Source organism: Geospiza fortis, unplaced genomic scaffold (genome assembly GCF_000277835.1).
Source record: "Geospiza fortis unplaced genomic scaffold, GeoFor_1.0 scaffold1532, whole genome shotgun sequence".
NCBI classification, from domain to species: Eukaryota; Metazoa; Chordata; class Aves; order Passeriformes; family Thraupidae; genus Geospiza; species Geospiza fortis.
In genome coordinates, this window is record NW_005054627.1 from 335,366 (window position 1) to 348,160 (window position 12,795).

The 12,795-nt window shown below is 49.8% G+C and overlaps 2 protein-coding genes across 2 annotated transcripts in view; both read left to right on the top strand.

Annotated features, from left to right (window-relative positions):
• RNF169 (ring finger protein 169) overlaps positions 1-11,793 on the top strand; it is an 11,953-nt gene extending 160 nt beyond the window's left edge. The window contains 4 exon segments of the mRNA XM_031064787.1: positions 3,449-3,595; positions 4,270-4,382; positions 5,057-5,179; positions 7,134-11,793. Of these exon segments, the coding sequence (XP_030920647.1) occupies positions 3,518-3,595; positions 4,270-4,382; positions 5,057-5,179; positions 7,134-8,304 (1,485 nt within the window). The 5' untranslated portion in view covers positions 3,449-3,517 and the 3' untranslated portion in view covers positions 8,305-11,793.
• An 880-nt stretch (positions 11,794-12,673) lies between these two features.
• The window catches only part of SPCS2 (signal peptidase complex subunit 2), a 3,668-nt gene continuing 3,546 nt past the window's right edge, over positions 12,674-12,795 (top strand). The window contains exon 1 of the mRNA XM_031064778.1: positions 12,674-12,728. Within this exon, the coding sequence (XP_030920638.1) occupies positions 12,674-12,728 (55 nt within the window). The remainder of the gene's footprint in view (positions 12,729-12,795) is intronic.

Genomic DNA, 12,795 nt, shown 5'->3' on the forward strand with positions numbered 1-12,795 from the left:
ACCCTACCTGCAGGGAAACCTGAAGGGCTCTTTTTTCCTGTTCTTTAACAAAGCTCATTTATTCTATTTACACTGTTCAGCCAGTTCAGGAAATGGCTGTAATTGAGCATGTAGAAGCCAAATTTTGCTGTCTTAGCCTGCCTTCCAGAACATGGAAATGTACCTTCTTTGGAGTGACTGTTTGGTTGTGGATGCAATTCCATAAAGGCTTTTGCAGCATAAGGCATCTCCTTCTCCTCAAACATCCTTCTCCTCCAGAGCAAACTATTCCAGACTAGAGCTTTCTAATTTTTTTAGCCAAGAATAAAATGTCTTTAAAAACAGCCTTGTTTGAGTAGGAAAATAGGTGATATTTCATGTAGATAACTAGTATGGGAGACAGATATGTGTGAGGAGACAGTTAAAAAGCATGGAAGGGTCTTCCCTCCTGCTTCTCCATGTATGGAATTAGCAGTGACACTGATGGGCACTGTCACTGCAGGTTACTAAGATAGCTGTGGCTGAGTATTTCTTTAACTGATCATAGGAATTGCAATCTCTTCTTCATAAGAATTGCAAACTCTTCTCCCACTGAGGTGCCTTGCCAGGAAGGCAGGGACACTTTGTGTGCAAAGCTGTGGGACTTGTGGCATTTTCAGCAACAATTCTCTGTCAGATTTAAGGGAGCACATCCGCAGCATGGTCAGGCTGCAGCTGAAAAGGTTTTTACATCTACAGCTTGACTTCAGCAAAAAAATACCACGTGCAGTCCAGTGCCAGCCCTTCTCCCTTCCCTCCCAGTCAGAAGGAAATACTTCACCATGTTTCCAGCATTTGGGCATGTTTTTGTCTTGTTCTCCTTCAGCCTGCTGCCTTCCTCTTCTTGCCCCCTGCCCGATGGGAGATGGGTTTCTTCCCCCTGCCAGTTTAAACTTGGTTTTTGTGAAGCTCAGCTGAAGGAGCCATGTGGGAGGGGATTCTGTGAATCGTCATCTGAGAGGAAATGGCAGTGAGATTTGGCTGGTAAAATGACAACTGATGATGCAGTCACACTGTTTCCTTGTTCACAGAATCAGAATAGAATCACAGAATCATTTAAACAAGGGAAAAGCCCTCACTTGTTACCTGGGGTGAGAGACTGACTCTCACCTGGCTCCACCCTCCTGTCAGGAAGTTGTAGGGAAGCTGATCTCAAAATTGTCACTGTTGCTACTTATCAAGAGATTCTTGGTATCTCTGAACTTCTGAATCAGGGAGGAGACAGGAACTCAGGTTTGGGAATCTAAGCTTGTACAGGATTTGGTTTCCTTCCCTGTCTCAGGACACAGGGTTTCATCCCAGCTTCCCTGGCCATGGAATGGGGATAACCTGGGCTGTCCTCTTGAGGAAGGGACAGGAGCATTTCCAAACCTTTTTACATCTCCCAGATGCGAGTTGTTTTACATATCTGAACTCTTGACCCGATTCCACCCTTTCTGCAGTTGAAAACAAAGTGGTACTGTAATTATGTACTGAAGAGACTTAATTTGACATGGATTATCTCATAGCTTAATTTTCCCAGCTGCCTTTCAGAATGAGATAGATCTTTGCTGCCTGTGCAGGACAGCAGGATTGGGTTTTCCTCTTTTGTGCCCTTGGTGCTCTTGCATTTTATGTTTTTCCAGAGGAGGCTGTCATTTCTGTGCACTCAAACCCTAACTCATCCTGTCCAGCTGTCTTTCTCTCTATCACAAGCACGTCTGTTGCTTGTGAGCACACACAGAGTGGGAGGGAAACTCCCACCTGAGGCATGTGCTGACATGCAGCCTCCCAGAGCCAGGGCAGAGGAGCAGGCTCCGGGAGCCAGCAGACCTGGACAGGTCCTGCAGGGAAGAGAAGATACCAAACGTGAGTTTGCCCAACTTTTGGAATTAATGGTAGTGTCAGGAGTGGTGGTTCTGAGTGAACAACTGTCGATTGCTTGTACATTTTTTCCCCCTGCAGCTGCAGTATCCAAAAGGACTAAAATGCATTTTCTGATAACTGTTCACAGCAGCTGCTGGTCCTGCCTCCAGTATTTCAGAGATGCTGCTCAGAGAACATGAGGTCCTTCTCCAGGGTACATGTTTCACACTACTTTGTTTCAGTTTCTTGTCCTCCTGTCCCAGCACAGCATTGCCACATCTGGAAGGAAATTCTCTGGGAGACAATTTACATTAAGGCTACTTCAAATTATTATTTTTGAAATTAGTACAGATTTTATCATTAGAGTTTGATTTTGCTTGCAGCCTTAATTCTGGACCTAAATTGTTTTTGTATTCTCTTAATTAGGATTAGGATCCTGTTGTTGCCTTTTTGACTTCACTGTCAGCAAAGCTTGAGTTGTCACCTCACACTACTTGTGCCATGGATTTCTCCAAAATCCTTAAATATTCCTGTGTTGTTACATATTCTCATGTCTGTCGATTTTATAATTTAGCCAGAAAAGTGAATATTTCCATATAACTTTCTTCCACATAAGAAACATAGGAGGGACACGAGTGCTGGGTGGTATTTCAACCAGCTCAAAAAAAAAAAATAAATCCTTATGATAAATCTTGGTGTGAATTTGTTTTTCAGGTGCTTCCAAATAGGCAGAAATACTGTTGACTTAGAGCAGACTATTCATCATGTCTGCATCATGTGGTCACAATCTGTGTTAGTCAGACACTGTTGTAGTTATTGCTTGAGATTATTAATAGATGAGGAATTTAAAGATACATCTTAAAACAACTCTGAGCAAGGAGTCAAACCAGTCTTTGAAAATATTTGCAGAGCACCCACAATCAGCCAAACAGGGGTGTTTTTCCTGGTTTCTGCCTTTTTTCCTCTTTGTTTTCCCCCTTGTTTCTCTCTTCCTCATATCTGGGGGCTTGGATTCAGTAGGATTTGGGTCTTTGCCAGTTTGAAAATCACAACGTGCTTCTCCTGTAATGCCTTGTGAACTCTGTTTTCTTTCTCATCCTTATGTCCATACTTCTGAGGTTTTCCCTTCCTCCAGCAGGGAAGAGAAACAGTAAATATTTTTGGAATAAGTTGTTGCTGCCTTTTTGAGTTAGGGAGTTTGTTAAACACCTGAGATGCCTATGCCCAAATATGAGGAAAAGCCCAGGGATATGAACTCCTGGTGCTGTGGTTCATGAGCAGGACAAAGAGGTGTCAGTCAGAGGTGTGGATAACTTCTGGGTGGATGGAGGAAGGAGGGAGGATCTGTTCTGTGTACAGAGATGTAGACTGTTCCTGGGCTGTGTCTAAGCTGAGGAAGAGGCAAGGCACAAGCTGGGAAAGTGGCTGGGGGATGGAGGGAGAACCTCCAGGGCAGTGGCTCTACCCTGGAGTGGAGAAATGAAGGCACAAAATTAAATGATGTTACCAAACTCTTATTCTTTCCAGTCTGTACGTGTAGGCCTTCAAATTATAACTGCCCTATCTCTCTTGTCCTTACTTGCAGCTGAGAGAAGAGAAACTACAAGAAGAAAAGACATCTGAGGATCTGATTCACAAGTTCATCCTAGATGACATGGACGTAGGGAAAAGAAAAATGGAGGAACAGCAGAAAAAAGATGAATCTGTAGTGCTGAAAGGGAACCAAGACTGTGTAAGTGAGCTCATGCTTCTCCTCCCTGCCCAGATGTCAAGGTTTTCATTCTTTGGCTTTCCAGGATTCCTTGATTGAGTTTTTATAGTTTATGAAGGCTATGAGCTGGCAGATTATTAAGATCCTTGTTAATGAGAACTGTCTTCTAAGGTCTGTTATGACTGCAGGTGTTCTTCCAGAGGTTTCTGTCCCTCTTTTTACCCTCTGCTGTGTGACTCTTCCTGACACAGCAGATCCCCACACCTTTGGGGATATCCTTGGTCTGCAGGCTTGCATGCATTTCCATGAATGTTCTGCAGTGAAGTTGTACAACTGAAGTTCAGCACATTCTTCATGCTGACTTCTGCCTATTTCCCATTTCGTTTGGGAGGCTCTGCAGGAAACGCTCTTAAAATTTCCATTCGATGGGCTGACCCATGGGGACTGAGTGTAGTAACCCCTATTGTAGAATTTTCCCACAATTTCTTGATCAATAAATTACCTTTATTGGATGACTAACAGCTATCTATAGGAGCTATGTGCTTATTTTTGTGTTTTTTGTGCCTTATGTCCTGTCAGTATAATCAGAAATGGGGGATTTGGGGATCTTCAACACTTTTTCAAGAAAGAGCTTTATTTTCCAAGTTATTCTTTCTGTTGTGCATGTCAGCTAACTGTTCCTTGATTGACTTCAGTTTCCTGAGCGTCTCTCGGACTCCGAGAACGAAGAACCATTCCAAGGCAAGCAAACACACCGCTCAGCTTTTGTTTCCAAGACCAGTGCTTACTCCTTTGCTTTCCTTTCAGGGTAAGAGGCTGACACTTTATTTAATGTCCCTTAAAGATGTTCTTCATCTTTGTTTTAAGCACACCTGACGTGCTCTAATTCAAATGGTGGTTCCAATCTAAAATAAGTGATTTTTTCCCTGGAATTTTAGAGCAGGCTCATTGGTAGAATGTGGTGTCTGGCTGATTACTTCCTACCTGGAAGTTAAGGCAGTTAATGTTCATCCCATGAAGGAGAAAAATCATTGCCTGTAGATTTAAACCATTAGTCAGAAATCAGAATTCTGTAGGAGGAACTCGGGAGTTCTGGTTCCCTTCTGCAGCACAGATACAAAGGGATGGCATCAGCCCCAGGCTCCCTGGAAGGCTGTTGCCTGACACAGTGGAAGCAGCTGAATAAGCAGGTGTGTTTCCAGGTGGGAAGCAGAGGGCTTTCCCCAGCTTCCTCCTCAGCACTGGCCTCAGTTCATCATGGGCTGTGGGCAGAGGTGTCCGTGTTTCATGCAGAGCCCCTGAACACAGAGCAGGACTCTGCTGCAAATCCAGGATTCCTGGATCCCTTTGCCCCGAGGGCAGGGGAGGTACCTCTGCCAGCCAGGTGCTGCCAAGGCTGGTGCCTCTCCCTCAGGGAGCAGCTGCCAGGGCTGGTGAGCTGGTTGTTCCCAAGGTTCCTGTTCTCACCCATCTGCTTTTCAGGAATTTAACCTCCAAGGTGGAGAGGAGCCGGAGCTGCAACGACACCATTCAGGAGAGATCCAAGAGCAGGCAGAGATCAGCCCCAGCCACCAAAGCAAAGGTACAGGCAGTGTGTGGAAACAGGTTCCTGTGTGTAAACGTTCTTATCTGAGGTTACACAGCTCCAGTAATCTGGAGATATCAAATATGGGCTTTGTGGCCCTGTTATCGCCCTGGGGCCAATCACCTCCCTGTGGCTCCCAATAAAACCTGCTGGGTTAGGAATTACTAAACAGAAAGCAGACAGCTGTCAGGGTTCTTGTGTAGTGGTGGAGGCTAATGGGAATTTGAAAGGGTTCTCATCAGGCTTTTGTTTTGTGATTCATTTTCTTTTCAAGGCTGACTCCCCAGCCAGGTGAAGAAAAATCTTTTAGCAGTTTAGGAAAATAATCCTCTCTTCCTTTCCCTTTCTCCCCAAAGCTCTTTAAACAGAGCAAAACTCATTGCTTTCCTGACATCATGGTACATTGGCACTTCCATACTATAGAAGATACAAAGGCCTGGTCCTCATAGGATGGTTTGGGTTGGAAGGGAGCTTAAAGCTCATCCAACCCCCTGCCCTGGGCAGGGACACCTTCCATATCCCAGGGTGCTCCAAGCCCCATCCAACCTGGCCTTGAGCACTTCCAAGGATGGGGCAGCCACAGCTGCTCGTGCTAGGATGTTCCCCCTCCTCGTGCTGACACCCGTCCTTCTTGGGATCAGTTTCATCCCTGATGGAGAAGGGGAGGGTTCAGATCCAGAGGTCCCATGAGGAACAGAAACCTGTGCAGTCTGCCACCTGAGCTGCTGGGAGCTGGACTGAGCCCAAAGTGAACATCCATGGCTTACCTTCCCTCCAAGGACTGACTTCTTTTTTAAGAGGATGCTCTATGGATGTGACCTGTTAGATTTCCAGTACAGAGCATTCCAAAAGCCTTTTTTGACCTCAAAATAAGGGAGTAGGAAAAAACCTTCTTTCAGACTAAGCATGGAAAGGCTGTTACTGTACGCAGTAGCTGCTGGATACAAATATTTCATCTCAGTGCTAAGAAGAAGACAATTTGCAGTTGTGTGTGTTGTTACCTCTGTGATTTATTTGTGCCAGGACTATGCCAAGTGTAGCAGCATTCAGGGACTGTGTTAGAGATGACAAGAAATGTTGCTCTTAATCAGAGAATCATTCAGATTCAGAGACCTTCAGGGCCATCAAGTCAACACAGCGCCAGCACAATCACCCCTAACCCACATCCCCAAGGGCCACATCCAGGTGCCTCTTATATCTGGGCCAAGTCTTTACTCTTTCTCTCCCACAGCTTGGAAGGGAGCAAAAAATAATTTGGAGATAATTTCCCTTGAGGAGCTTGGTTTCCTTCAGCCAGGGTGGTGCAGTGCTTCTTGGCTTCTCCTTGTCTTCCAGAATCATCCAGGCTGGAAGAGACCCTTAAGGTCATCTAGTGCAGCCATCAGCCTAACACCACTAAGTGGGCAGATTTATCCAGGTAAAGAGAAAACACAATGCAGGGCCAGGTTGGACAGGGCTTGTGGGAATCTGGTCCAGTGGAAACTAGTGGGAAACTATTCCCTGCCCATGGAAGAGGGTGGAATGAGATGGCCTTTAAAGCCATTCCTCACCCAAACCTTCCTGTGGCTGTGTGATTTTGCCATCAGAGTGGCTGTTACTTGTGGCAAGAGCAGCTCTTAGACTGATATAAATTGGACACCCCGATTCTGCTGGACTGAAATATGGGTCTCCTTGAGCCAGGTCTCATAAGCTCTTGGGGATCTATTTCACACCCAAGATAGCTCAGCTACCTTAGAAGGCATAAAATCAGCAGGATGGCTTCTGTGGTAGTGTTGGAAACAAAAAGTTTTAATAAAAGGCAAAATAACAAAACTCTTTACAGAGCAAAACCTGAGCCAGGTGCAAGAGATCCTTGCTTTCGTTATCAGCAAACCCAAAGTTTATTTGTAAAAGCAGATATCTTTTCCCATTCACCAATCAGTGGAACCCTTCCCGTTGTTTCTTTTCCCTGCCAGTGCTGGTGTTACCTCCCAGCAGCCCCGCAGCTGGTTCGTAAGGACAGATGTGCTGTGCTCTCCCCCTGCAGTTGCTGCCCGGGGCCGCGCCGCTCAGCGCCGCCTCCTCCCTGTCGGCGCTGCACCGCCCCGAGCGCTCCATCAGCCCCGAGAGCAACGACAGCATCTCCGAGGAGCTCAACCACTTCAAGCCCATCGTCTGCTCCCCGTGCACGCCCCCGAAGAGGCTGCCCGACGGCAGAGTGCTGAGCCCCCTCATCATCAAGTCCACCCCCAGGAACCTGAACCGCAGCCTGCAGAAGCCGACCACCTATGAGGCCAGTCCTAGGATACTGAAGAAATGGGAGCAGATATTTCAGGAGCGTCAGATCAAAAAGACTCTCTCTAAAGCAACCCTTACGTCCTTGGCTTCGGAGCCTGGGGAAGATGTCGTGGTTCCTGACGTCACCAACGCCAGCAGCTGCGCTAAAGAGCAGCCACAAGCGCAGGAGGATCACCTTCCACCTGACACAACAGGAGAGCCTCGCCCTGAGCTGGATTTCCTCCCTTCTGTCAGTGAAGTGAGGCTGGGAAGGGGGAGTGAGAAGAGCAGGGGTTCACAGGCCTTAGCCACTGATGACGGTGCCGCTGAACCAGATGTGAGATCAAATGTAACCTCCCTAAACACACGGGTGGCTGAGGTCCCCGACCTAAAGGTGAACACATTCATGGACAAATCCTGCCTCAGCCTGGGCCCCAAAGTGCTGAGCAGGAGACTCATGGGCATTGGCGCATCGCTGCCTGATAACAGCGCGCTGGCAGTGCCCATGAAGGCCCCAGGGAAGAAGCAGCTGAAGTACCTGAACAACAGCGAGCTGATCAACGTGCAGAACAGCACCTGCAGCTCCGTGGAGAACCTCCTCGGGGAGCAGGCGCCGCTGCTGCGCCGGGGCCGCAAGAGACGCTGCAAAACGAAGCACCTGGAGCACAACGGCTCCGTCAAGAGACTGAGGCACGCGGCCCCGGGGGAGGCGGGCCTGCCCCCCGAGGGCCGGGACGTGGAGCAGAAGCTCCAGCAGGAGGAGGAGGACAGGAGGCTGGCCCTGCACCTGCAGCGGATTTTCGACAGCGAGAACAGGACGGTGGAGAGGCGCAGAGTCCGCGTGGACCGGTACCTGCTGCGCTCCAAGAGCACTCTGGGGGCCAAGTAGCACTGCTGGGCCACGCTGCCTTTCTACGGGACAGTGAGGTTTATCAGATTATCTTAGAGGAAAACTATTTTTTGCCCTACTTCACCCACGCAGTTGTTTTTTCGTTTCGGTGGTAAGACATTTCTGGGTCCAGTTCAGAGAGAAGCCAGCGTCCTTTCAGATTTTAACAGAAGGAGAGAGAATGAGGAAAAAGTCCTCAGGTCCGTTGGTCTGAAGGAATTGTCTGTGATCCCTGTGAATACACTGCAAGGCCTCCACGGGCAGGCAGGCACACCTGGGATCTCCAGGTGGGAGGGCTGTGAATGTGGGTATGAGGGCCATCCCAAGAGAAATCTGAGCTCTGCTCACAGAAATTGCCTGAGAGTCTTCTCCTCTCTGTCCGCCCCATTTTCTCCCTCAGGCTGCATCTGGTGGTGGGGTCAGCCTCTCATCCATGCTCTGTATTTCTCCTGGGGAGTCCTAAACAGAGCCCCCCAGTAGTACTTCCAAATGAATGTATCTCACTGTCTGCAGCAGTAGTACAGATAATTTGTCACTTTCTTGAAGCAGAAAGCCAAATGAAGTGAAAAGAAAGACCTGAAATAAGGATTTTACTGAAAAACCTGCCCCTGCTCCAGCTTCCAGGCTTCAGGCTCAAACCACTAAGAAAGCTCAGGTGAGTGATGCACTACAAACTTCCAGGCATGAAGCTGCCCGGAGCAGAGCTGGCTCGGAGCCTGGGCTTGGTGGAGCGCGTGTTCTCTGCCCAGATGTGGCAGGCCACCCTCTGAGTGTTTCTAACCCTCTTCCATGGATTAATTTCATGGATTATTTCCAGTAATTTAGCTCAAAAAGTACCCTTCCAACTCAGCCCGTGGCAGCTGCCTTGCAGGTATTCACGGGGACCCTCGAGGCCCATGGGGACCTTTGTCTGGGGCAGGGGTTGTGGCTTTACCTGTGCTGCCCCTCCGTGTGCCAGGTGGCAGGGGTGTTGTTGGGATGAGCACAGTGCAGGGACAAACTTCCCCGTGGATCCTGTGAAGGGAGGGCAGCCAGTGCACAGAAGTAGACAGATCTGGTCTAACTGCATTGCCCCATTTCCTCCCTCCATCTTCAACAGTCAAAAAGAAAACAGAAACTGGTTTTCTTTTTCACTGCAAGGACCCTGGCAGGCTTTTTTTTTCCCCTAATTGAACTGGATTTAAAAAAAGAAAAAACAGAAAAAAAAAAAGAAAAAAGAAATCTTATATTTTATTGGGTAAAATTTATATATTTTAAATACTATATTTCAACAGATCGACACTTTTGTTTTGAGAGATCTTATAGCAATGATTCCATAATATATATCTCTATCTCTGCATCTCCTTGCCACACAAACCACTGGATGGTTCAGGCTGTACCTGGGGCTGGTGGCACCTGGCCTGCTCTGCCTTCCTCTCCTGCACCACAGCCTGGCAGGTGCTGCTTTGGGCCCAAACCAAAACCTGCTCCTCTGTCCAGCTGTCAGTTAGAAGGAAATTAAGGAATTAGAGCCTTGGCTGGACCCAGAAGAGCAGCACAGAGAGAAGTAGTGATGGCCTGGGTCTGCCCTGGGAGCTCAGGAGGGAGAGCCACAGCTTTAACCCGGGATCTGTGCTGGTTTTCCCAACATTTTGAGCTGCAACATGCACTTCCCAGGTGCATTCAGATGTAGAATTCTTTTTGCAGGCCCCCTTTTCTGCGGCTCATCCCTGGAGCCCCAAACAGACTTCCCTAAACAGTTTCCTTTTTCTCGTGGTGTTTGTGGGGGTTCAGCTGGGCCTGGGCTGCTTACACCACAAAAAAATCTATTTACACGCTGAATGTATCTTTTCTTTCCCCTCTTAAAGCAGATGTCACAGCCCAATGCACTATGCCAGTGTCTTAAATACCTTCTTTTGAAAAGACTTTATAAGTGTTTAGGGGTTTGTGCGATGATTTCCTGATCCCAAATCCAAGCTGGGCAGAAGTGTAGGAGGCAGTGCCTGGGCTGGAGCTTGTCCCCAGCCCAAAACAGCTTCATGGGACCCCCCGTGCTCCCAGAACAGAGATCCCAGCTCCCCAGGCATCACGCACAGCCCATGGCATCTGCGTTCAAGGAGACCTTGGGATGTGCAATCACAGTCCTGTCCTGGAAGGGTTGCGGCGACACAAAGCCAGGATGAATGTTTTATTAATTTAACGCTCTCCAAGTCTGTGTAAGCTTGCAAAAACCAACGAAAATTGTAAATAATTACACTCAAAAGAGCAGGAGCACCCAGCCTCTCCCCTGTAAAGGTCACCTTTGCCAGAAATCATGCCAGCTGAGAAGGAAGATACCTCCTGCGGAACTCTGGATGCAGCACACGAGATTAAACCAAGTATTTATTCACGCTCCTCTGCAAGTCCTCTGTAACCCTCAGCTGCCTTCCCTCTGGGATGAAGGCATTCCCGGCTGGCTGTGGGGCAGCACGGGCGTGGGAGTGCCCTCCCAAAGTGTCTCCTGCGGAGGGGCTGGGGTTGGCTCCCTGACAGAAGGACTGTGTCTGCCAAAGATGCCTCCAGCTCCCAGGAAGTTCCTTTCTGACCCTCTGGAGCTCTCTGCCTGGGAAAAGCCGTGCAGGAAGGTCTGTGCTGGGAGTCAGCCAGATGAGATAAATGAAGGAAAAGTGCCAAAAGGGATGGTGCCAGGTGATTGATCGATTGTATGACGCCGTTGTCTATTGTCAGTATTTCTCTTCCAATGCTATTGTACATGCAGTGCACAGCAGTCACAAAGTGTAGCTTGAACAAGCGCTTCTCTGCATTTTCTCAGCGAAAGCAAAGGGGGAGATCCACGCCTTAAAGACTCTCAGAAAACAAGCCTTTAGCAATGCTGCGAGGGCAGGGCAGCCCGGCCTGTCCCCCAGTTGTCCGGAAAGGAGCTCGTCCCACGGCCGAGGGGAAGCGCACGAGATGGAGCCCACCCTCTGTCCGTGGTGGAGCCCTGTGGGGCGTCACCAGCGTGGAGCTGGGCTGATCCCCGTGTGCCACCCGCCCCTGGCACCGCCGTGCACCCCAGCCAGCTCCTCTGTGTGCCCACGGAGAGCCGGGCTGGGCCGGGCAGGGATCGCGGGGAGCTCTCACAGCCTGGGTGTCGCTGCGCCTCCCTCAGCCCCGCTGTAAATCCTCGTGCTTTGTGTTCCCCCTGGCCAGCAGAGCTCCGGCTGGCTGCGGGCTCTGCGCTGCTCCCCGTGTCCCAGCCCAGCCCCGTGTCACACAGACACACCGGCAGGCACCCGCCCTGGCCTGCATGCGTGAAACGTGCGAGTGGAATGGCGCGCAGGCGTCCCTCATGTTGTGGCTTCTGTTGTTGGAAACAGAGTAAACCCTGCTCGTGAAACAATTGTCACAAACCAGAAATACGCCGGCTAATGTGTACAAATAACAGTGTTTGTTCTAACAGCAACCGGGACTTGAACTGCAGGGCAAAGGCCGAGGTTCAAACAGAATAAAAACAGATTCTGACAGTGAGACTCCCTGCTTCATGCTGTGCTTGGAAACGAGCAGGATCCTGCCGCTGCTTGTCCCTGACAGGTGACACTCCATCCGAAGGAGGTTGTGGAGTAATCATAGAATCACAAAATCATTTGCTTGGAAAAGCTCAGAGACCCATGTCCCCCTTCCTCTGGGGACAAACCCATTTTAATCCGAGGCTGATCTGCCAGCAGCTGGGTTTGGGCTGGGGTTAATCTGGCTGTAGATGCCCGGGAGCCCAGCAGGCTCTGTGTGGCAGCCTGGCAGAGCTGAGCCCGTGTTTCCACGTGGGCAGGGAGAGGCAGGTGCCACTCGCCCATCCTGTCCAGATCCCTGCCATCTGCTGCAGGACGTGCTCAAGCTCTGCTTTCTCCACTTCCAGCTCCACTGGCACCTCCATAAAACTGATATCCTGCATCAAAGCAGCTAAATTGGATCAGCCCCAGTGGCCATCTAGCTTAGCATGGCATGTGCTGCGATGGAAAATGGGGTTCCTTGTCATGGCAGCTGTACATGGAGGGTCTAATTACGGAGGAATGAGCAGCATCCTCCTCATGTGGCTCAGCCGCACAACAGGGCTGCTGTATCCTGTTGGAGATCATAGATCCGTGGAAGGGTTAGGGCTGGAAAAGGCCTCCAAGGTCACCGAGTCCCCCAGCGCTGCAAGGCCACCACTAACCCATGTCCCCAAGTGCCACATCCACAGGGCTTTAAATCCCTCCAGGTGTGGGGACTCCACCACTGCCCTGGGCAGCCCTTTTGGGGTCGGACGGGGCTTGGAGCAGCCTGATCCAGTGGAAGGTTCGACTGGATGGGTTTTAAGGCCGCTCCGAACGCAAACCCTGCGATTCCATGACGGGAGCCTCTCCTGCCGACCATGGGCATGGCGGACGGACGGACTGCATTTCCCAGCGTGCCGCGCGGCGCGAGGGGTCCGGACTTCCGGCCGCGCGGCCAATCAGGAGCGCCCAGGTGTCGCGGGCGGGGCGGGGGCGGAGG